The sequence below is a fragment of the Eurosta solidaginis genome, chromosome 1, assembly GCF_040869045.1.
Source record: "Eurosta solidaginis isolate ZX-2024a chromosome 1, ASM4086904v1, whole genome shotgun sequence".
Lineage (NCBI taxonomy): Eukaryota > Metazoa > Arthropoda > Insecta > Diptera > Tephritidae > Eurosta > Eurosta solidaginis.
In genome coordinates this window covers 384,993,588-385,019,814 of record NC_090319.1, presented here as the reverse complement: position 1 = coordinate 385,019,814, position 26,227 = coordinate 384,993,588, and the positions used below count along the sequence as shown (strand labels likewise).

At 34.2% G+C, this 26,227-nt stretch overlaps 2 protein-coding genes and 1 long non-coding RNA gene across 4 annotated transcripts in view; 2 read left to right on the top strand and 1 right to left on the bottom strand.

The window, feature by feature from the left end:
- LOC137245465 (uncharacterized PE-PGRS family protein PE_PGRS20) overlaps positions 1-2,410 on the top strand; it is a 3,053-nt gene extending 643 nt beyond the window's left edge. The window contains exons 3-5 of the mRNA XM_067776166.1: positions 19-706; positions 791-1,090; positions 1,455-2,410. Coding sequence (XP_067632267.1) covers positions 19-706; positions 791-1,090; positions 1,455-1,497 — 1,031 coding nt within the window. The 3' untranslated portion in view covers positions 1,498-2,410. The remainder of the gene's footprint in view (positions 1-18; positions 707-790; positions 1,091-1,454) is intronic.
- Positions 1-16,129, bottom strand: part of Sas-6 (Spindle assembly abnormal 6) — a 24,437-nt gene extending 8,308 nt beyond the window's left edge. Inside the window, exon 1 of one of the 2 annotated variants that reach the window (XM_067763295.1) lies at positions 16,111-16,129. Coding sequence is in view for 1 of the 2 variants with exons in the window: in XM_067763294.1 (XP_067619395.1) it covers positions 9,610-9,612 (3 nt within the window). In the remaining variant the exon portion in view is untranslated. Of the gene's footprint in view, positions 1-9,609; positions 9,642-16,110 lie in introns of those variants that run through there. The other variant, XM_067763294.1, reaches the window with a different exon arrangement.
- LOC137238395 (uncharacterized) lies at positions 14,519-26,218 on the top strand. Its single transcript, XR_010949180.1, has 3 exons — positions 14,519-14,760; positions 14,838-15,007; positions 25,207-26,218. It is a non-coding gene; the product is annotated as an uncharacterized lncRNA (long non-coding RNA).
- The last annotated feature ends 9 nt before the right edge of the window (positions 26,219-26,227 follow it).

Here is a 26,227-nt window from a genome sequence, read left to right as displayed (position 1 = left end):
GCTGTCATTTAATTTCAGGAGCAAGAGGAGGTATTGCAGGAAATCGTGGTGGCGGTCCTGGAAATCCTGGTCGTGGTGGTCTAGGAAACCGTGGTGGTGGTCCGGGAAAACGTGGAGGTGGTGCCCTCGGCATGGGAGGACCTGGTGGTGGTGGGCCTAACTTTGGCGGCGCCGTTCGCGGTGGACCAAATAAATTCGGTGCAGGTGGAGGACCAATGCGTAACGATCACCTTAAACAACAACGTAGCATGCCTTATCAAAGAAGAAATCCACAAGATGGTGTCGGTGGAGGCCCTGGCGGTGGCGGAAGAGGAAACTTTAACAACTTTGGTATGGGTGGACGTGGTGGATTCAGCCGTTTTGGTGGTGATGGTGGGCAACAAAATTTCCCTAACTTTGATGCACAACCTAACGATAATAGTGTACCCTTTGGCGGCATCAGCAATTACAATGATAACGAAATGTTCCCTGGCAATTTTGGCGGCAATATGGGCGGTAATATGGCTGGCGGCCTTGGTGGCAATAAAGGACTAGCAGGCCAAGATAGGCGAGGTTTTGCGTTGCCCACAGGTGGAAGAGGAGGAGGTCAGCGTTTTGGTGCTGGAAATCGTGGTGGTTTTAATGGCGGCATTCAAGGCAATGCTGGGCTACCACATAATCCTGAAGATAATCTTTATAGTCGAAGAAATGACAACGGACTAAATATGTAAGTAGACGTGCTTGCTACCCATAAGATATAAAACAAAACCATAGCTGCAAAATAATAATTTTTGTTTGTTTTTATTTCCAGGAATAATGGTGCACATGCAGGCTTCCGTGGTGGCTTTGGTAACGTACGTGGAAATGGGCCTCCAAACGTGGGTGCACGCGGCGGATTCAGACGTGGTGGTGGTATGGGTGGTGGACCTGTTAACGAAGGATTTTCGGGACCCAACAGTTACAGTAACAATTTCCCGCCACTTGGCGTTCAGGGTATTGGTGGTGGAGGTCGCGGGGGTCCTGGTAGTGGTGGACGCGGCGGTGCTGTTGGAAGGGGTGGTCGTGGAGGTGGCGGTGGTGGACGCGGTGGTCGTGGAGGAGGCATGCAACAGTAAGTTTTATTGAATATTTTCTACTTAAGGTTAAAGAGCATTACTGAAAGATTTATATATGAGCCCTATAACAAAGACATTTACAATAAAGAAGCTTATTATTGATGTTATTTTACACGTGAGAGTTAGATGCGCCGTCTGTTAAGATTACAAACCTGTTAAATAATATGTGTGAACATATATATGTTTGTTTGCCCACAAATTGACATGAATTTTCTACGAAAAGGAACTGCCAAATTAAGTTGTAATTTTAAATGAATAGGGAGTCAGGTTTAATAAAAAATATACCAGTTTTAAATCTTCAACTAATGACTGACATACAATCTATTTATAAATATGTTTTATAATTTCTCTTACATACAGCAATGGTCCACGTCAAAATATGGTTCCCAATCAACGTTTTTAAAATAAAAAAATGCAACTCAAACAAATGCGAATACATCAATGCGTTAATTTTCCTATAGAAAAAAAGTGTGGAATGTTCTATTAGGCTAACTAAATATTAGGGGAAGAGCATAACGAAGCGTTCGTTTGCTAAAATAAAACTTTGATGCGCAAAGTATAAATGTATATGAGACATCCACTGAAGAATTATTACATTGGAATCAAACTATTGCAATTTTATAGAATTAAAAACTATATATATAATAATATTTAACATAAAAATAAAAATAGTTTTAAGCTACAGCATTGAATATGACGGCACTATGCCAGTTATGTAATTACATACATGTAAAAAAATCTAAAAAAGGAGAAAAACTCAAATAGGATAAGGTACATAATTTGTGACAACATTGAAGGCTATGTTTCAAACTTAAATAAAATAAAATGATGAGCTCCCATCCTGCATAGAGTATCATATAAGACGTGAACTTGGCTCAGTTCTGGCCAATAGTCCGTTTGGCAACTTGTACTTTACTTGACGTATCTTGTATTCCGTTTAATCATAGCAACATACATTCTGATCTATTTATGGACGTAAAATGTGTACATAGTCAAAAAACTCGATAATTTTCAACGTTTTACAAGAAAACAAAAACAACATGTTAATTCTTTTTTTTTTTTTTTTTGTTTTGCGTTTATACATTCAATTGAAATATTTTCATGATCTTAATGACTATTTATTAACTTGCATTACTTGAGATTCAACTAAAAATTTATTTGCATTTTGTTTTAATAATTTAACAATGATTTCACTTGTACTTTCGCTTAGTAGTTAACAAAAGGTACAATAATTACCCAATACCATTGTACAAGTCTTTATAAGAAACCAACTGACCACAAAAATAAAGGATATGAATTATAACGTTGAACAATAATATCTTCCGTATACAGCTATTTTAATTTGATAAAAATTGCGTCAAAAACCAATTGAACAGTGCATGGCTGATTTAAAAACGTTAAAAATAGATAGACAATAAGTTCAGTCCTTATATGCACTTCAAAAATATTTATTATTACACCTTAATAAACATATATGAAGAATGTATTGAGATTTACTGGAGGCGTTAATAAAAATGGGGCGATACTTTAGTGAACTATACCTCAGAATATTTACGTGCAAAAAATTATGAGGGAATAAGGAATGAAAAATATACCGTTACGGAATGCCGTACTGACTGAAAAGTTTGTAAGTATAATATATTTTTTATTTACTATACAACCAATCGCGTAACAATAAACGTCTGTTTCATTTCAAAGAATCAGTTGAAATGCTCTATATTAAAAGCAACTAAGCAAAATGTGCTTTAATTTAATTGCAATAGTCTGTAGAGCTTTTTGAAATAAATAATTAAGCAGCCAAGTTTGGACAATGATAAACGACATGTGAATTCTAGAAGAAGCCAAGCTAAGCTATTTTTTCTCGAAGAGATGTATTGGCATTGTCAATTTGACATTGATATTCGAAAGTTTAAAGATGAAGTATTGCCGCACAGATTTTTAATTAGAAAATGTAGGATTTAAAATCTCAATATTTGGAAAATCTCTGTATAATTTAGTGCTTGTAGTTTTATGATTAAATCAGGGTGCAATCGATTCCCCTCGCGCCTCAAAGAACTTTAAATTTGCGATATTGACAAACTCACTCGAAAGTTTTAATTATTTACCTTAGTGGACGATTCTATTGTTCAACCCGCCTATCAGGTTATTTGTATTGAAATACTAAAAATCTATCTTCTAGTGGCGATAAAGACAGTACCCAAAGGTGTTGGAGTGTATTATCTATGACGGCGAACATTCGAGGTGTATGGATTTTAGTCGCACGGCATGTTGACCGCGGAAATCTTCTCTAAGCCTCTTAACCCACCTGGGGTGTATGTTAAAAACTATCTCGCCTGGATCTTAAAATCTTTGTACCTAAAGAGTCTATCTGAATTGGTTTTATACTCAGCGTGCTATGAACAAGAGTATATTAACTTTGGATAACGGTTGGTTGTACAGGTATAAAGGAATCGAGATAGATATAGACTTCCATATACCAAAATCATCAGTATCGAAAAAAAAAAAATTGATTGAGCCATGTCCGTCCGTCCATATGTCCGTTGATACGATAACTTGTGTAAATATTGAGATATCTTCACCAAATTTGGTACAAGATCTTATCTGGACCCAGAATTGATAGATGGTATTGAAAATGAGAAAATCGGATGATAACCACGCCCACTCATTTATATAACATTTTGGAAAACACAAAAAACCTGATTAGTAAATAATACACCTAGAATGTTGAAATTTGACGTGTGGCTGCTATTGAGACTCTTAATAAAAATTTGAAAAACAATTTACAAATATTATTAATCAAATCAAAAACCGTTAAACCTATCGTAGCAAAATTCGGCAGAGAGGTTGCCTTTACTATAGGGAATGCTTTGAAGAAAAATTTACAAAATCGGTTAAGGATCACGCCCACTTTTATATAAAAGATTTTTAAAAGGGTCGTGGACGAATAAAAGAAGCTATATCTTTGCAAAAAAGAGCTTTGTATCAATAGAATTTTACTTTCTAAATTGAATTATAACATAAAATTGGAAAACACTAAAATTTTTTAAAATGGAAGTGGCCCCGCCCCTTTTATGACTAAGCAGTTTTCTATGTTTCGGGAGCCATAACTCGAAGAAAAATTTACATATCGTAACAAAATTGTGTACACAGATTATCCCTATAGCAGAAAATATTTCTAGTAAAAATGGACGGGATCCGTTAAAGACCACGGCAACTTAGATATAAAATAAGTTTAAAGGTCGTAGGCTGGAATAATAAGCTATAACTTAGCAAAAAATAGTTTTGAATCAATGATATTTCACTTAGCAAGTTTTATTGTAAGAGGAAATGGGGAGACATTTTTTGTCAAACGGGCGGTACGTTGTGTTATGTAGAAAAGTAATTTAACTGAAATGAAATGCACAATTAAATTTCACGCTGAGTATATCATGTTCGGTTACACCCAAACTTAGTCACCTTTACTTGTTTTTGTTTAATTTGAGTATTAGGGTTTTTTAATACAACGAGAATGTTGCAACATATGTGACCTGGAATCATGAAACGACCCTATTGTGCGAAAACAAGTTTTCCAGAAAAACGCACTGTTGTTGTTGTAGCAGTGTTTACACTGAAATCACAGTCCTTGGTCGGGAAAAAGGTAATAGCCTAGTTGAGGCGTCGACTGCTAATACGCTACCAAAATATCGAGAGAGGTGTCAAACGACGCGTCTTGTCCGAAGGCGGAAAATAATAAATTTTAACTCGTTCAAAAGATATTAACGAAAAACCGAAAAAACCCGCGGGTACCTCCGAAACCGGTGGTGGTGAAAAGTTTGAAAGGAATAAGAAGACGTTGCAAGTTAAAGGTTGCGACTTAAATCCTCACTTTATTGAATAGATTCTTGTCTTTTATACTAATTTGCTTAACCTATACATTAATAAATATCTAAATACTAATAACTAAAAATAAGTACATAGGGAATGGAGAATGCATACATGTCTGTTTGTATACGGTCTTTGTATACATGTATTTTTGTATGTATAACTCCATACATGTAGTTTTGTACATTTAGCAGCGTCAGCAGATCAGTTTGAGTGTTTCGGTATTTTCCCAAAAGAGGCTTGTATGTTTATATGTATAATTGATTAGCTGTGAATGGATATAGGTCTCATGTTCGGCATTCCATATCGTCTGGGTTAGTTCAATAATTTATGTTGGGAAAAATATTGTAATATGATTATTACTAAAATATATTTGGAATTTATACAGCGTAATACCGCAAGTGTGTTACAGTCGTTGTGAGGTATAATGGTACCTTACAGTGGGTATGACGTATAATTCTACACCATCCGCCTTAGAAAAAGAGTTTTATACAATTGTTTTGTGACCAATTATATGAGACTCTTTGTCATGTTTTCAATGATTTTGATATTTTATTGTTGTAGTGAAAGAGGTTGTTTGCTTTGCGTTTGATCTGTTGACCTTGCTATTTTTATTGTTATAATTATTGTTTACTTTTTACGTATATATATATTTTTTTTTTGTATAAGTCCATTTTTTTTTTTCAAAATTCTAGATTTTTAGATGTAGAAATTTTTTAAATCTTACTTATTTTATTTATATTGTTTATATTAAAATTTTATACAATTGTTTTGTACAGCCGGTCCTTAAGAGCGTCGACTCTCTTAAAAATCGTCATGTTCTTACAAATCAAGTGAATTGGAATATTTATTTATTAGTTTCTAAATTATTTTTATAGTTTCTACCATTATTTATTCTACCATTACTTATTAACTTATGCAAATCATTTTCCTATCGAAATAATTTTTATTATTTATCTACCTAAAGTTAAAGAAGAAGAAACCTTGCTATTAATATTTTCTAATCTATTGGGGTTAAAGTGAGCTATTTTCTTAAAAAATATGACCTTATGAGACCTAGGCAATAAATGAATGTATTTATTTTATTTTATCAAACTAATTCCGCATATTATTCAAGGAAAAGATTTCTCTTTTTTTTTTTTTGATATTTTTCATTCATAATAAGGTCAATTTGTAATAATTACATAGATGATAGAGGGGTTGCTGATGGTAGAGCGGGGTAGCTATGTATTGATAGTAGTTCTATTAATGGATAAGTGGAAGGTACAGTGGGTGCAAAAAAAATTTTCATATCTTTAATGTTCTTTTTATATGGATTCATATTTTCCAGCTATTTCTTTGATCTTATTTGTCATGCGATTTCTGCGGCGGTCACCAAGACAGAATCGTCATGACTTTTATGAAGAATTATTTTTATACCGGGATTTGTCACTTTCACAACCTTTTTGGGTTTGTGCAATTGTTTGATCTTAGAGAATTTGGGTACCTACTTTTGTTATTTTAAATTTGCCTACTCGAGTAAATAATCATTTTTCACCAATTTGTCCATGAGGACAACTGTGTTTTTCATATAAATACCAAGTCCTGTATTGGCGGCATTTGTACAACGTGTGTACAGCCTGATAAGTAATTGTCCTAAGTCAATTTTATCATCTACAATCAGGTTTCTTGTATTTCCTACGCTACCATTTTTCTATCCTAAGTTGAAAATGAGCGCGACATGTCATTGCAAATTTGTATAGCGCTTCACTTATATTTTTATAGGTTCTCTTTGTGACTATTCTTCATCATTTTTTTTTTTTTTTGTTATGGGCTGGTTTTAAAAGTTTCTTAGTTTTTGCCTATTTCCACTGTCCTAAAATTTCCTATTGCTTCATGACTATTTTTGTCAGGAGCCATCAAAGGAATTATGCTAATTTTTTTTTGATTTGCTGTTCGATTTAGGCAGGGTTGCCTTTACTGTCGATTGTGACATTTTTTAGGTTTGAATTTATCGCTCTTCCTCAGTTTTGGTTTGGTACTGGTAATGGGTTAGATACGAGTTGTGGCGGGTTTTACCTGCCTAAATTTGTGCTTCATATAGTTTTTGAGCATCATGGCTATTGTGATGATCAATAGCCATGATTTCTCTAGAGGTTTTAGAAGTGTCCTAAATATTCCAATTTACTTTTCTTTTTCTATTTATTTTTTAAGTTTTAACAGAGTAAATTTTTATATTATATTTTTTGTTTAAAAGAAATTGTTTGTACATACTTTATAATATTTATTTTTTTTTTTTTGTTTTTTTTTTTTTGTTAAATAGTACAGATTTTCAATATTTCAAAGGAAATTTGTTCAAAAAAAAAAATTTTTAATTAGTTTTATTTCCTACTAAAAGAAAAAAAAATCCTAAGCAAAAACTTTCGTTTTTGCTAATGGTTTAGCGTCCGTAAGGCCGCTCAATTGATTCTAAAATTTTAAATATACTTAACGTTATAAATTGTATACCTACTTTAGTCTAAATTGCTGCCATTTAGTATTTTGCTGTTTATCAATGTTTCATATCTACGCTGCCAGTGCTGATTTTATTGTTTTATGTCCGCTCTCCAGGTTATGCTGTTAGTTGTAACAGATTGCTCAGGTTTATGCGTTTTAAAAGATGTGCATATTGTTGTCGAAACTTCTCGCGTTGATTGTTAATGCATTTTATTAGGTTGTCGATCATAATTTCCTTTGCTCCCTTTTGCTCCTTCTGTGTTACCAATTTTTGCAGGATTAATAACTATGTTGTTTACCCTTTGCTCCTTTTGCTCCTTCTATGTTACCAATTTTTGCAGGATTAATAACTGTGTTGTTTATCCTTTGCTCCTTGCCAAATTTGCAGGATTTCTAATAACTGGCTGGATCTTAGAAAAATTTTTTATTGCTTGATCAGCAACTTTTTTTTTAAAAAAATTGAACTGGCAGGATCTTTTCCAGTTAGATCGTTTTTAGCAGTTGTGCTGATTTGATCTAAACTGGCAGGATCTTTTCCAGTTAGATCGTTTTTAGCAGTTGTGCTGATTTGATCTAAACTGGCAGGATCGCCATGAAAAGTTCAATAATTTACTCCTGGCAGGATCGCCATGAAAAGTTTGAAAGGAATAAGAAGACGTTGCAAGTTAAAGGTTGCGACTTAAATCCTCACTTTATTGAATATATTCTTGTCTTTTATACTAATTTGCTTAACCTATACATTAATAAATATCTAAATACTAATAACTAAAAATAAGTACATAGGGAATGGAGAATGCATACATGTCTGTTTGTATACGGTCTTTGTATACATGTATTTTTGTATGTATAACTCCATACATGTAGTTTTGTACATTTAGCAGCGTCAGCAGATCAGTTTGAGTGTTTCGGTATTTTCCCAAAAGAGGCTTGTATGTTTATATGTATAATTGATTAGCTGTGAATGGATATAGGTCTCATGTTCGGCATTCCATATCGTCTGGGTTAGTTCAATAATTTATGTTGGGAAAAATATTGTAATATGATTATTACTAAAATATATTTGGAATTTATACAGCGTAATACCGCAAGTGTGTTACAGTCGTTGTGAGGTATAATGGTACCTTACAGTGGGTATGACGTATAATGCTACAGTGGGATCCATAGTATTTTTGCGCAGAACACATTTCTGCGTTGGCGGTCTTCGGCCGCGCTACCGCCACGGTGATGCACAATTTTTTTTGTGGGTACATACACAACAACAACCACATGAAAATCGCCAACTTCAACTGTTATTATTGTTCTCGAGATTAATACGCGTCTTTTGACACCTCCCGATATTTTTGGTAGCGTATTAGCAGTCAACCCCTCAACTAGACTTTTACCAGGAAAAATCCCGAGTCGCTCCGGTACATAGAACCGACTGCCGTGGGAAGCGTTTAAAGTTTTTGTAATTGATATTAGAGAAGAATTGTAAGTTTACAAACGGCGATGGTTACTAGGACATGTTTCTGAATTTCACTTCTTCATCAGCTAGCTTTTCGGGAGCTGAGCGTTGAACTCGAATCTCGAACATTCATATCAGTGCAAGCCTTTAGCTGCTAAGCCATATGAATGTCCCGTTGTTCGCTGTACAATTGGTCTCTAAGAGTTGCCTGTTTGTTTATATTCCTTTTGATCACCATGTAGTCATATACACTGTATGTAGTTTATTCCTAATAGGGTGGATATGATTTTTAGCCGCGCTTTTTAAAGTTTTTGTTTAGCTTGACTGTGTAGCGGCCGGTCGTTGTGAACGAATTTTGTAATTGAAATTTAAGTAACTTCCCGATAAGCTACAAGCTTGCTAGTTCAGAACCCGATGGCAATGCAATAATACGAAAAAAACTCCGATAGGTGGCGCATGGATCGAAATATTTAAAAAAATCGTATTTGTGGTCCGACTTGGCTTTAAATGCGATTTGTGAAAACTGCGGTTTCTTCCATTGGAAAGAATCGCTCAAAAAGTGAAGAACGGTATTTTCGCACAAATGGTGTCGCTTCATGATTCCAGGTCACATATAAATTAAAAAACAACACCTTTTAGTCGTTTAAATTCTTTTTATACCTTTCATGAATATGAAATGGTATATTAACTTTGGTCCGATGTTTGTAACGTTGAGAAATTAGAAGATAGACTCACCATTAAGTATACCGAATCGATCAGGGCGACGAACTGAGTTGATATAGCAATGTCCGTCTGTTCGTCCGTCCGTCTGTCTGTTTGAACGCAAACTAGTACCTCAAATTTTGAGATATCTCAATAAAATTTGGCACAAGGATGTATTTTTGTATTATATTAGACATTTGTTGGATCCGGTAGGATCGGACCACTATAACATATATCTCCCATACAACCGATCGTTCAGATAAGACAATTTTGGTCTTTCCTGCCGCAATTTAGAAAGTATAAACGTGAAACTCGGTGATATATATTCTAATATATCAGAAGATTTCGTGTAAAAATCATTTCGATCGGAGCTATATATGATATATATCCCATACAACCGATCGTTCGGATAAGGGGGTTTTTTGCCATTTTTTTTTATTTATCTTAAAATCGTTTATAATTTATTTAATAATTTGGGAAAAATTTAAACAACGTGACATCAGGACGGACAAGGCGACAGCTGTTTCGATTATACCTTGTAAATCTCTTCAAAGCCTTTTCTCCCGGGAGTGGGAGTCGAACTCGCACCCCTACGATAGTTGAAATGGTTGTAAACGCATTCAGCTACGTCATGCCTGTTGTGAAGTCTTTCCCAATTGCCTTCTTTATGCATATTTTAATCTTTTACACATTGCATACTTCGTATGCAATTATGTGTTAAAGCTATGCTTGGTACGGCGGTTTTCAAAGAAACTTTGGTTTTTGTTGCTGTTTTCGTTCTATTTATAGAACTACAACGAATTAACCAATTTTGTCTGTTTGTATGATTTTTAATAATCGGGGATTGCCCATATTGCTTTTTTTTTTTTTTTTTTTAAATGTATGAAAACATTTATTTGAAGCAATTTTTTAATTTTATAATTTATTTAATAATTTGGGAAAAATTTAAACAACGTGACATCAGGACGGACAAGGCGACAGCTGTTTCGATTATACCTTGTAAATCTCTTCAAAGCCTTTTCTCCCGGGAGTGGGAGTCGAACTCGCACCCCTACGATAGTTGAAATGGTTGTAAACGCATTCAGCTACGTCATGCCTGTTGTGAAGTCTTTCCCAATTGCCTTCTTTATGCATATTTTAATCTTTTACACATTGCATACTTCGTATGCAATTATGTGTTAAAGCTATGCTTGGTACGGCGGTTTTCAAAGAAACTTTGGTTTTTGTTGCTGTTTTCGTTCTATTTATAGAACTACAACGAATTAACCAATTTTGTCTGTTTGTATGATTTTTAATAATCGGGGATTGCCCATATTGCTTTTTTTTTTTTTTTTTTTAAATGTATGAAAACATTTATTTGAAGCAATTTTTTAATTTTATAATTTATTTAATAATTTGGGAAAAATTTAAACAACGTGACATCAGGACGGACAAGGCGACAGCTGTTTCGATTATACCTTGTAAATCTCTTCAAAGCCTTTTCTCCCGGGAGTGGGAGTCGAATTCGCACCCCTACGATAGTTGAAATTTTAAAAAAAAAAAAAAAAAAAGCAATATGGGCAATCCCCGATTATTAAAAATCATACAAACAGACAAAATTGGTTAATTCGTTGTAGTTCTATAAATAGAACGAAAACAGCAACAAAAACCAAAGTTTCTTTGAAAACCGCCGTACCAAGCATAGCTTTAACACATAATTGCATACGAAGTATGCAATGTGTAAAAGATTAAAATATGCATAAAGAAGGCAATTGGGAAAGACTTCACAACAGGCATGACGTAGCTGAATGCGTTTACAACCATTTCAACTATCGTAGGGGTGCGAGTTCGACTCCCACTCCCGGGAGAAAAGGCTTTGAAGAGATTTACAAGGTATAATCGAAACAGCTGTCGCCTTGTCCGTCCTGATGTCACGTTGTTTAAATTTTTCCCAAATTATTAAATAAATTATAAAATTAAAAAATTGCTTCAAATAAATGTTTTCATACATTTAAAAAAAAAAAAAAAAAGCAATATGGGCAATCCCCGATTATTAAAAATCATACAAACAGACAAAATTGGTTAATTCGTTGTAGTTCTATAAATAGAACGAAAACAGCAACAAAAACCAAAGTTTCTTTGAAAACCGCCGTACCAAGCATAGCTTTAACACATAATTGCATACGAAGTATGCAATGTGTAAAAGATTAAAATATGCATAAAGAAGGCAATTGGGAAAGACTTCACAACAGGCATGACGTAGCTGAATGCGTTTACAACCATTTCAACTATCGTAGGGGTGCGAGTTCGACTCCCACTCCCGGGAGAAAAGGCTTTGAAGAGATTTACAAGGTATAATCGAAACAGCTGTCGCCTTGTCCGTCCTGATGTCACGTTGTTTAAATTTTTCCCAAATTATTAAATAAATTATAAAATTAAAAAATTGCTTCAAATAAATGTTTTCATACATTTAAAAAAAAAAAAAAAAAGCAATATGGGCAATCCCCGATTATTAAAAATCATACAAACAGACAAAATCGTTTAGGTATGTACATCTGTTCACTATATATCTTATCTTATACAGCGCATTATTTGGAGTTTACGAATGGGATAAGATTATTATTGTTCAGCCCCATTCATGAAAGGTATGAAGTCTTCGGCTGTTCCGCCCTTACTTGTTTATAATAATTTATATGTTTCGACACGCGCGTGGTCGTCATCAGTTTTAGTTTTCAATATTGTTTTTAATAAATTTATTACGTGGTTTATTTTAGATTGCTTGAATAGTACACTTTGTACAAGCAAAAAAAATGTTTATAGTGGGATTTAAGGGGTTGATAGGCCTAAGAGTTTTCGCAACCCTATTGCTGAAGCATTGAACTCCTTTATCGATAGCATTGCTGATATAAACAGGGAAATTGAAGTTGTTCAGCATCAGAAGGATTTCCATTATACAGCTAGATTATGTTTAAAATACGAAGAAATTACGGTTGAGGATGTTATATTTATAACAAAAAGGTTCAAAAATAAAACTGGGGGGAAAAATTTACTTTCAGAAGGCGTAATTAAAGATTCGGTATCGACATGGGTTTCTTCTATACAAACGCTATAAACAAATCCATGGCTACTGGAATAGTGCCAGACATGTGGAAAAATTCTACAATAGTACCAATTAGGAAAGTAAAAAATTCAATAATGGCAGAAGAACTAAGGCCGATAAATACATTACCGAACATAGAAAAAATTCTGGAAATTGTAATAAAAAATCAACTGGTTAATTACTTGGAAAATATTAAAATCCTTATAAAGGAACAATCCGGTTTCCGAGAAAGGCACTCTTGCGAGACGGCGTTAAATTGCGTCATATCTAGAAAGAAGAACTGGAAAGAAGAACTGAGTTTAAAAAAATATATAGTAGCAGTTTTCATTGACCTGAAAGGAGCGTTCGAAACAATTGATAAGAACATAATGCTAGATAAACTACAAAAAATTGGTATAAGGGAAAATGATTTGCAGTGGTTTAGAAGCTTCTTATCAGACCGGAAACAAAGAACAACCATCAAGTCAGTAGTCTCATCCGAAGCACAAGTGGACATAGGCTTACCACAAAGGTCGGTATTAGCACCAATCCTGTTCAACATTTACATAAACGATATATGTATCATCAGCACTGAAATATAGTAAAATCAGGTTGTTTGCAGATGATGCGCTACTTTAAGTAAATGAAACGGACATTTCAATAGCAAGGAGCAAAATGCAAGAAGATTTGGACTCATTGTTTAGATGCATTAATAAAATCAAGCTTAACGGTAACAAAACTAAGTTCATGGTTTTATCTAGGACGACCAATAAAGAATCACTTAATTTAGATTTAAAAATAATGAATACGAGCATTGAGGAAGTTAAAATATTTAAGTACTTAGGCATCCTGATTGACAATAAGCTGATTTTGGAAGAGATCATGTAAACATATTAGTAAGAAATATAAGTTAAAAGTTTATAGATCGATCATAGAACCACACTTCTTATATTGCCCTACAATATTCTTTATTGCCAATGAAACACAAGTCAACAGGTTCCAAGTTATGCAAAACAAAGCTATGAGATTTATATTGAAAATGAGGTACGACACTTCCGTAAAGATATTTTACCACAGTATGAAATTTGTTTTTAATATCAAGCATGGTAAATACTTGTGTATGTGAATGAAACCCACTCTTACATAATTAGGGAAAATACAAATTTTAGATTACCTCTTTTCAAAACAGAAATGGACAAGCAAAATATATTTTACAAAGGCCTGAAATGATTTAATGAACTTCCCAAACATGTTAAAAATTGTGGAAACTGAAACACTTTCAAAAAAAGTTTATTAGAATATTGCAAAACCCTTCCAATAAGATAAAATATTTTGTATCTGTATTTCAACTGATCCTTGAGCGTACATAGGCAATCCAAAAAGACACAGAGGAACCTTATGCGTCAGGTCAAATATATCGCTCGCAATCAAATTGGGGAATAGTTCCCGAAAACATCGTCTGAGACAAACAGTTGGAAGGTTCATGAGAGTCTCGTCTATTCCAACAAAAATAATAAAACAATAATGTATTATGATTAATTATATTTATATAAAAGCTGGTGCAGCAACATTTTAAAATTACAAAGTTCAAAGTAACTAAAATAAAAAGTTAAATAAAAATAATAAGAACCCTACAGTAAGTTCCTGGGCACTCATCTCAGATCGCTATTTAAAATGAACGAAATCGGACTATAACCACGCCCACTTTTTCGATATCGAAAATTTCGAAAAACCAAAAAAGTGCGATAATTCATTACCAAAGACGGATAAAGTGATGAAACTTGGTAGATGGGTTGACTTTATGACGTAGAATGGAAAATTAGTAAAATTTTGGACAATGGGAGTGGCATCGCCCACTTTTAAAAGAAGGTAATTTAAAAGTTTTGCAAGCTGGAATTTGGCAGCTGAGTATGTAATGTTCGGTTACATCCGAACTTAACCTACCTTACTTGTTTAGGTTGAATAAATTTAGAAAGACAATTTTTCTTTGCTAGCTTTTTTTCCACAGTTTTTGAGAAGAGGACAAATGTTTTATAGATATGGGCAAATGAGTTTGAGAAATGACATTCCTAAAATTATGTCTGAGATGCAGTTGTAAGAGGAGTAGACTTAATAAAAAATCTGACGTAATTATGTTTGCGAATAAGTAAAATTTCTATCTTGCTTTCATTAAACATGCATATCTTCAAAATTTTCTTTCCAGAACTCGATAGTGGAAAATTTTTGGCAACGAACGTCGAAAGAAATTCAGCCATGATCTTTGATGATCTCTACCAGTGGTGTGCGGTTTCGAATACTTAAGTACGAGCTCCATCCAGGTCAGTCTAGTTTAAAGAGGACCCGGATATTTTAATCGGGCGCAGGTTCTTCTAGGTAACTTAATGAAAATCTCGGTGATTCTACGCCACTTTTTTTAATATTAAAATAGGTGTTTGCCGCAGGGAGGTGGCTGCGCTCACAAAGCTACTGGGCGGTTGTGTAGTCCACTGTCAAAATATAATTAAATTTCGTGGAGCTCATCTCAGAACTCACGAAGCTCTCGGATTTTAAACCTTACAAGATGTATTAAGAAGAGCCTTATATATGTGCGCCATTCTTTTTCTTGAGTTTTTTTTCAAATAACGATGGATGTAGGAAGGTAGTTGAAGTGAACTTCATGACTATGGAACGGCGATACAAACAATCTAAAGTATATTATTCTCTTTTTCAAATTTGTCAGTTTTATTTCAATACGTGACCTTATTTATTTAGTCAACAGTTTAACAATTTATAATATATACATGAGGGTGGGTCGATTTGTATGGACGAAAGTTAACCGATATCGCGCCATCGATTTTTCGATAGGATTTGGGCTCAGGAAAAAAGTTCCACTACGCATGCTCAAAAAAATAATTTCCGAACCTGCGAAATTTCATTTTTTTGACTTTTTTCGACTTTTATTTTTAAGGTTTTTTCATGACCTACTAAAAAAATATTCATATGTATACCCCGTCCTGTTTTTTTTTTTTCAAAAAACTGTTATCGACAACGTTTTTGGCGGACATTTTTGGGTCGGACAGGGTATACATGAAAATTCTACAATCAAATGAAAATGTTTTAGTAGGTCATGAAAAAAACCTTAAAAATCCAAGTCGAAAAATGTTAAAAAAAAAAATGAAATTTCGCAGGCCCGAAAATTATTTTTTTGGTTATGCGTAGTGGAACTTTTTTTTCCTGAGCCGAAATCCTATCGAAAAATCGATGGCGCGATATCGGTTAATAAATTGGCCCAGTCTAATATACATTGTTTATAAATTTTATACAGACTTCATTCGAATAGACACTTGTCTCCGAACAAAGTTGAGAATCTAAAATCTTAGTTTTTTTTTTTTTTCAAAAACGGCAAATCTCAGGTGAAATATTTATTTATGCGTATGGATGCGATAGGGCGTTTTTAATTGATTATATAATCGGCAACCTATCAATCTTTCACTCACCTCTCGGAACTTTTGTTGGGCAACATTTGTATTAAATTATGGCTATTGACAGAAAGTTAAGTTTTGGTTTGCTAACAAGCTTGAGGCGCTTAATTTGAACTCAGTAAGTGGCTCTGGCGTCGGTAACAGTGGCACTGGCGTAGAAACGTGATGTAGAGAGGAATAACTAGTAGATGAAGATAGAGGCGTTAAAATAAATATAGATCAAGGGGGAAGGGTGAGGATGAGAGAGCGCAACTACATAAATGATTGTGGAGATTGGTCAACCATGTATTTTTTGTATATAAAAATATTTTATTAAATTTTAATTACGAACTACGTCTAAATGTAATTTAAGTTAAATTAAAAAAGTTATAAGCTTAAATTAAACAAACACCCTGCAACCATATTGTTCAGAAGTTCTCACTGAATTTTCAGTGCAAATTAAGAACGCGATTTTATCATCTCCGGTTAACGCTGACCGGCAGTTTATTTTGACAGAACTCGGTCGGTGGACGAAAAAACGGCTCCAAGTCGTTCCCCGGTAAGAAGTGCAGCTAATATTGAACCGATATTGATGTGTCGATAGCATGCAACTTTTTTTTAGTGAGGTGTTTTCAGATCAACAACATCTTTGTAAAACATTTTCAAATTTAATAGCTGGAGAAAAACTAATCGGAGAGCATGACATCAGTCGAACCTACTCGTATGATGTAGTTTTGCCTAGATCCACTTAGATGCTTTTTTTAGGCGCACAGCCGACGCACTAGCAACTTTATGTGAGAAACAGAAAAACTAGAAGCTGTAGTGAATCTCCAACGACGAACAGCAATGGAAGGTGTCAATCTGGCGATGGGTAATTGACCACATTACCTGCTTGAAGATGATAAAAAAACACCGTGTTTTAGATTATCATATTAAAATAAACGTTGTTATTTAAATTTGCAGTTCTTTATGCTTTTAATTGTGTTGAGAAAAAAATGTATTATTTGCTTTCACTTATCAAAGAGAAAAACTATTTTAAAGCGTTTCGCTATATTTATTTAGGCCCGGTTTTTCAGTTTAAACTGTAGTTAAAGTTGACTAGAACCTTGCATCTTTGTTCAATAACACAATTTTACTGCTCATCTCAGCTTAAGCGGCCGAAGTGGCAGGGTTAAACTCCTGTCAACTTTAACCCTTCTTTGCATGATTTTTTATTTATATGTAAAAAAATCTGGGTGATATAATTCAAGCTCCATATTCACAGAAAAATGTTTAAAAAATCCTAGTGTATTTTTTTTTCTGAAATAACAAAAAAACTGTATGATGGAAATTTCCATCATCATGCAAATAAGCATGTTAACCTTAGTACAAAACATATAAAACTTATGTATGCAATATATTTTTGTATCACATTTTATTGATGATGATAATTATCAAAACAATTGTTTTTCTTATTAAGACACAAATTAACTCCACATTTGCTGCAAGAAATTGTAGAATAAACCTTGCAGTTAGGGTATTTGCACCGAAGTGAGCCACCTACTTTCGGCATATGATCGAAACCATCCTCTCTTATATCTTTTGGGGGTGGAGAAGCTGGGGAACCCTTTTTTCTCTTTGTTGTCATTCCTCTTCAAGAGTACTGTTGCTTGGGCGCCCTCTTTTAGCATTTGTACAGGGTCCTTTGTTACATTACACAAAGCCGACTTCATTTCGAAACTAAGCCAATGTAAGCAAATTTTTCTTAGGTACATTCATTTCTTGAGAGTTTTTTTGCAAAGAATCCAAGAATTTGTGGCCGCAAGATCCAGTAAATGAAAAAATATACGCAGGTACCACTTTTTAGACGGCACAGTGATATGGTTTTTTCCAAGAAAGCTATCCATAAGGTCTACTCCTCCCATATGTTTATTGTACTCTTGAACGATGAACGGGCAAGTAATACCAATTTTCTCATTTTTTGACTTATCATATCTATTAACTTCAGTGACTGGCAAGGATCCAGCATATGCGGATAATAGAGTTACCACCTTCTTATCCTTCTACCCCACGCAGCTCAGATCATCACCATCTACTGTAGATACTCTTTCTTCATAACTACCCCTACCGACTGACTTGTTCATAAAACTTTCTTTTTTTTTTTTCGTCATCAAGATCATCTTCTGATAGCCCCACCGTCTTCTAAATAGTTAAAATAAAGTTCAATTTCCCGATCGGTTAGGTTTCTCTAAAATAAAAAAAAATTTAACATAATAATAGCACACTACAATTTGACTCGCACTAAAGGTAGAGTAACTGCACAGTGATGTAAATTTCTGTCACATCGTTTTGGTCAGATTATGTGGAAGGCGCCTTATATAATTTCCAGAAAGTAATGAAAACATAAATACAAACCTTTTTCACACTCACAATTGTTTTTTTTTTATGAAAATATCTTTCAAATTAATTTTTAAAAAATTCACGAAATTTCACTTTGCTTCCAACCACAAAAAACTGTAGAATGTCAACTTTAAACCGTCATATTAATGGCGTGGATAGCTTTTTATTTAAAAGGGATGTTACCAACTGTTTATAAGATGTCAACAGATATGCCAAATGCAAAAAAACTACAATACATATATTTCTTGCTAAATTTTTTGATCGCTATTTGTTGTGATGGAAATTTCCATCACCATGCAAAGAAGGGTTAACTGGAGTTTAAACTCGAACTGAAAAACCGGATCTTAGTATTGCATTACCATTTTGTTTATTATATTTAACTTTGACAAAATAAGTGCCCATTTATACCATTGTGAATGATGACAAAGTGTGATCTCTTATCTGTCAACTGCCTGACAGGCTGTTCAATATGGCTACTTTTCAGCGTTTTGACAGGCTGTTCAATATGGCGGCGCCTATCTTCAGCGGGTGATAGAAAGAGATACAGAATGAGACAGCGATAGTCAAATACGAATCAGGTGATCCAATCACTTTGGAATTTTGACGTTTATGCAGAAGAGATCATACTTTGTCATCATTCACAATGAGTAGTATAAATCATTGTGAATGATGACAAAGTGTGATCTCTTCTGCATGAACGTCAAAATTCCAAAGTGATTGGATCACCTGATTCGTATTTGACTATCGCTGTCTCATTCTGTATCTCTTTCTATCACCCGCTGAAGATAGGCGCCGCTATTGAACAGCCTGTCAAAACGCTGAAAAGCAGCCATATTGAACAGCCTGTCAGGCAGTTGACAGATAAGAGATCACACTTTGTCATCATTCACAATGATACTACTCATGACTGACAGTGTATATATGTACGTATGTATTGCCCTTAGCCATCTGAATGCACGTTTCATGTGGACTGACCCATGGCGGAATGATACAAGGTGGCAGCATGGTGACATACCTACAAACAAATAAAAATTCCATGTACTTTGTTTTTGTAAATTCGATGGACAAATGTCAAAATCGTACTGCGCCGGATGCTGATGTATCAAATCAAATAAAAAAAGTTTATAACCAGCTGTTCCATGCTGCCACCTTGTATAGTTGCGCCATGGACTGACCTGAGATACAATGACATCGCTCTCTATGTATTCGTAAACTTAAGCATATGAAGTACGTCCATACATTTATACTAGGGCGTGCCAAACAAATTACGATATTTTTTTTTCGATCTCTGCAAAAATTGTGTCAGAGGCGAAGCTCTTAATTTTAATTTGAAAAGGTCCTCCACGGAGCTTGCCATGTTAATGATACGGGGACTAGGGTTTTTAACTTTATTTTGTCCTGCCAAGGATGAAAAATATTTTTTTTTAAATGAGTACATGGATCACATTCAGCACTAAATTTTGAACAAAAAGTGCATCCAGCCAAATTTTTATGGTCGATATTGAAGATTGTGGGCCTGTAACCTTTTCGTATGTGATGATATGAAAAATTTGTATGAGGTTTTAACTCTATCTACAATAGTTTAATTGGAAAACGCAAACATGAAATTTAAAAATTTTCCGTTTTTAAAGATCTGTAAAAAGTTCTATAACGACGATGAAAATTTGGCACTCCAGGAATTCTGGAGGAACATCATGAAGTGTGGAATGCAAAGAAGCATTGGAAAAACTTTGCTCAGGGCGGACAATTCATCTATACTGGGTTCTCGGTCGTAAAGGGGTAGAAGGTAACGAAAAGGAGGGTGCAACACTCGCTGAAACGAAATTAAAATAAGATAGGAGCTGCATATAATCCATCAAGCAGGAAAGGGGGGGGGGGGGGGGGTGAAGCGTCGGGCTGCAACATTTCTAAGATCATGTGTGGTTTCTAATTGGACACAAATATGAGATTGTAATACTAAAGTATTTTCATGAAAATGAAATAAAACGTATAATTTATTTCTCATTGATAACGCTTAATTACTGCTACCGACTTGGGATTTATTTCTCTCATTAAACAGCTGCTGGCTTTGGTAGCACCACCTTGGAGAAGATTTTTTTCAACTCCAATGTAAGATATCAAATGGAGGAACGTGCTGGATATTCATTTGAGAACCTTATATTTCTCAAAATCACTCAAAAAATGGAGAACAATGTGAGAATCATGTTGGAGATCAGCTCAAGGACTCTAAATTTTACAAATTTTCTCAAAGGTTAGATAGTGATAAGAGAATAATGTTGGATATCAATTCCAGAATTAAATACATATTTCTCTAAGGCGGGGGTTTACAGTGCGAGTTTAAACTCCAGTTAAAGTTGACTAGAGTTTAACCTTGCCACTTTGTTCGATAACAACGAATTTTGCAGCTCATCTCAGCTTAAGCGGCCGAAGTGGCAGGGTTAAACTCTATTCAACTTTAACTAGAGTTTAAACTGCCGCTAAAAAACCGGGCCGAAGGGAGGAGAGATGTTTTTCCCATGTTTGTTGGGTAAACAAAATCCAGCTGTTGCCGTATCTACAAATTGTCGATATAATAAAAAAACCAATATTGCCGTACAAAAAAACCTACCCCAAAGCCGGCCTTAACTGGCACTGAAAAACTACTCTGTAGTTTAACTGGAGTTTAAATTTGACTGCAGTTTAAGCTTAGCTTAACCAACAACTAACTAACCGGGCCTGAATCTCCTTAGTGCACAAATATTAGTATATATTTAAATAAATATGTACATACAAACAGGCGCTATTTCTATTTTGTTGGTAGCTTTTTTTCGAATACATACATCCCACTCAAAGCAAGCTTAATCGCAAAAATTCCCAGCGAACATGCATATTCAACCTGTTACTTTTGTATCACGTTTTTTAAAATTTCACTCTCATTAATTTTTCATTACGTATATTTAATGTATATTTAAGTTCTTAAACAATTTTTGTTTGGAGTTTTTCTTTGATGTTTTCTGGTGAAAAATATCGTTATTTGTTGGCACACCCTAATTGATATACACATATCTAAGTGCTCATTTCGCCAACTACGTATGTATACATAAATGTATGCATATGTACGAGGGGTCTAACAAGAGTTCACTTATCGTTGCAGAAAAACAAATGCAAACAGAAATGTTCTCACATACTATTTATTTTTGTTTGTATTTTTCTTCTCCATATAATACGACTTCCTCTCAAATTTCTTAATGGTTTCTTATTGATTTGTCATGATGCAAAAAGTAGCATCGCTAACAACTATGGCTGGTTTTAGCCTATTCCATCTTCAGTAGGTTTAGAGTAGTTCTCACTCCCTTCAGGTTTACACATTTTGACAAAGCTGAGCTTTCCTTGTGAATGCTAATTTCCTACTAATTTTAAGTACGTAAAAATTTGAACCAATTTGTCCGTCTAATGTTTATTCATTTATTATATTGTCTTCTTATGCCTAAAACTTAAAGTAATACACTGTATTAATACATTTAACTATTTGTCGTGATAGTAATATGCAATGTAGTGCGACATGTCCCCGATTTCAGTAGTACAAAGCCCTATTAAAACACGCTAAAGTGCTTATTCAGACATTCCACATGTGTTCTAAATCAAGGTGTTTGCGAAGGGAGTATCCCATTCTTTCTTATCAGACAATGTCATTTAATAGTTCGCTTCTTAATTCAAGGTTGCCAGAACACCATCGTTTCAGAGGGAACACTACAGCACACATTAACCCTGTTTTGTTGTTTTTCTGACAGGGTGGATAATTGCTGTATGTATGTATATTGAAACTGTTTACCGCCATACCTTATACAATTTGTATAAAATTTTGCAAATTTTTGAACGAAAAATGCCACTGATGGCTGGTACAACAAACAACAAACTAGGCAACCTGCCGAAATATTTAAATGACCGAGTAACATATAACAATGAGGTTCACGATTACCCATATATATAATCAGCCCTATTCTGCATTTCGACTTGGATTGGAATTTTTTCGATTTGGCAATTTTGGTATTCTGTGTTCCAATCTCTTTCGATCCAACTTCGAATCGTTCGATTTTTTGTATTCTGCATTTCCATCGTAGTTCCGTTTTTCTAAGTTGCAAATTAGTTGACGGAAAAATATTTTCCTTTTATTTTTTTATTAATTTATAACAGAATTTTAACAAAAATTTAAGTAAAACTTGTTAAGAAACGTAGAAGGCTTGATGATGATTGTTTTTTATATGTTTCCAGGTCAAAAACATCATGTCGATGTCGAAGTCCTTGAGCGTATTTGCCCCGCAAAATTATTTAACACATACTTGAAAGCATCCTTGTTAAGTCGAAAGTTTTTTTTGAACCTAAATAAGAAAATAAGTCTTTAAACTTTACCACTTTTAAGTTCAATTTCTTACAATTCGTCACTCATCTCAAATGGATTACACAAATCTCGCAATATTTGCCTTTCCATTCTCGCCTGGCAATTTTCGTATGCGTTGCTTTCCAAATTTTACTTATTTTGAGTTTTTTTAATGAAGTAAACAAAATATGAGTACTGGGCTGGCTGCTATTGGTATTGAAATAATATCAGTTTTGTAAATTTTTTTCTAACATACTCTTTTCCGTCCGTGCTTTTTTTCGTTTCAAAAACAAACGAATATCCAAATAAAAACTTAATACTTCCTTACTCAGCTGTGTCCGGTGATTATTAAAGGTGTCATTGCTAAATAAATTTTCGATGGCTATGTTATCGTCCATGATACTATTGGAGAATGCATCACTTGTATTGGGAAAACATTTTATTTATTAAACTTAATTTTGCATTTCCAATTGGGCATTCCTTGAGAACTTGTATTAAAGCTTTCTCTGACACTATACAAATATTACATACGTCCACAGATGGTGCGACAAACGGACCTTTATTTTTGTGCGCTGAAAGTAAAGCCATTTCTTCACCTATCAATTGCCTTGACATGTGGAACATTTTATTTTCTTTTGTACCTTCCAAGCAACATAGCCAGCAATATAACAAACAACATTGTTCAAATATACACTCGCCACATCGTATTAACATAAACATTTGCTAACTCGAAATCTATTGCCTCGCTATTTTTTTTAAGGATACTAGTAGACGCTGATGATGCCTCTAAAATGGATTCGCCGTCGAAGGTACAATTCCCACTTTCAGTCGCACTTAACTCGTGCCTTACTAAGAGTCGTCTATATGCACTTTTAAATTGAACTGCGTTGGGATTGTTGTTGAAATCCCCTCTTGCCCTAACTGCACCAAAAAAGGTTTCCAGGAAGTCTTGTGAAATTTTATAAGTTAAAAGGTATATCATGCCAACATTTTTAACTTCTCAAATAGTGCAAAAATATTTCCTAAAACAACGATCATACCAACAAATCCTGTTTTCCGGCCAGATTGAACCAGAAGGGTGCCATTAGCACCTCGCAATGAAGAGATATATTCCTCGAATCCCTGCGCGTGCGTCTTTAAATTGCAATATGATTTGAAAATTTTATAATACTGATGGAAAACAAAAGCTTACTCTTTCATATGGAGAACGAAATAGCGTAATGTACAATATTGATAGAAGCAAGATGGCTTATTGAAATATACATATATTTAAGCCCCTTTTTTACAAAAATTTAACGACAGCCTTGAGATTTTGTCTCCTTCTCTCGTATATCTGTACTGTAATAGTCCGGGAGCCAGCGACAGTTTAGGGTTAGTCATTTTACAAAAGCTGAAAATTTGTCCTAAGCTTTATTTGGTATCACTAGTAAGTGAATGGACCACCAGCTCGCACGGTTCCGGGGGGTGTAGCGTAAAATAACAATAAAAAAAAACTAATACCGCAAAAGCTGAAATTTTGTTAATATGTTTATTATGTTATAAATAAATGAAAAAACGTGTCCAGCCGAATTTAGAGTGGGGGATTATGCTCCAGCTTTTCACGTAAAGAAGTGAAAAATATGCGCTGAGTAAACTGATATTACAAAAGCTGAAATTTTGTAAACTAATAGTTAAATTAATAACTTAAACGAAAAAAACATCCAGCTTTAAATTTAGTGGGGGAAAAGTGTCCAGCTGATGCAGTGAAGGATGCTGCGCATTTCAGCTTTTGTAGTATCAGTTTACTCAGCGCATATTTTTCACTTCTTTACGTGAAAAGCTGGAGCATAATCCCCCACTCCAAATTCGGCTGGACACGTTTTTCATTTATTTATAACATAATAAACATATTAACAAAATTTCAGCTTTTGCGGTATTAGTTTTTTTTTATTGTTATTTTACGTGTGTGGGAGGATGCCGCAGCTACACCCCCCGGAAGTGCACCAGCTGGTGGTCCATTCACTTACTAGCGATGCCAAGTAAAGCTTAGGACAAATTTTCAGCTTTTGTACTTTTGGTCACTAAAAAATGTCGCTGGCTCCCGGACTATAATGTTTGACAGGCTGCACAGTTCAGTAGTAGCGATATAGAAGTATTACATACATATATGTGATTACCACACAAGGAGCAGATACAGCACACGCTCGATAACGTGAACCAATTCAAATCAAGGCAGTTCACGTTAAGAAAAGTGTTCACGTTTTGCAATGCCCAAAAAGACTAAGTAAATATATTTTTTCACATTTAAATTCACATTTTATTCTTGTTTTCGTTACATATTAATTGAAAACTAAGTCATGCGATGGTTTTATTTAAAAAAAATCAGTCATCTTTTTTTGTATCTTCTGTTTTTCCAGGTCCACAATACGTGTTGTTTACGTATTTTAAAATCACTTGCCTTCTCGCATTAAAGTTACAAATTGTTGATTTAGCAACATTATATTGCTTAGCTAAAATCGTCACAGATGAGCCTTTTTTAAATGCCGAGAATTTCAGCCTTTTGTTTTAATGTCAAGCACATGGGTTTTTAGAACTCATTTTCACCAGAAAACATAAGACGAAACACGCTTTGCAAAATCAACACCGCGACTGAAATATTTTACTCCTTACATCCAATTACGAATAAAATGCCTATTTTATAATTAGAGGATTCCCCAATTTCAGAATTACCTTGAGATCAATGTAAACTACATTCAAATAATTGTAAAGTTTATTGTTCATGTTATAGAGCTTTTTGGGTTTATTCACGTTTTAGAATAGTCAATGCACAAAAATGCCTGTTCACGTTTTGAGGTGTTCACGTTATAGAGCGTTCACGTCTTTCGTCTGCCAGCTGTTCGATCAGAATTCGACAAGAACAATATCTACTACGAGGGATTGAGAGAATACAACGAACTACCATGTGAAATAAAACAATGTCAAAATATCAATAAATTTAAGAAATTATTATATAACTATTGCAAAGCACTACCATTTAGATAATGATCTCATACATACATGTACCTAATTTAGGTCTACAAGACAGTAAATAAATAAATAGATAAATAAATAAAAAACGCCGAACAGGTTTGCTTCCAAACCAAATTTGACAAGGTATGTCAAAAAGAATTACTCTTCGTGGTCATTAAATTGGGTCTAATCTTCAGCTATTCTTAATTTTCTCGTCTCCATTTTAACCAATCGTTCTTAAAACTCGAAATAAATCTAGTAATTACAAACGTTTTGATGTTTTTGATAAAAGGAGAGGATTCAAAAACTCAAAAACTAAGGCCTAGTTTTTGAGGACGAGTTTATACTGCAGTTAAAATTGCCACTTTGGACGTCTAGGTATATATAGTTTTACTGGATTTCTCAGTTTAAGTGGCGAAGTGGCAGGGT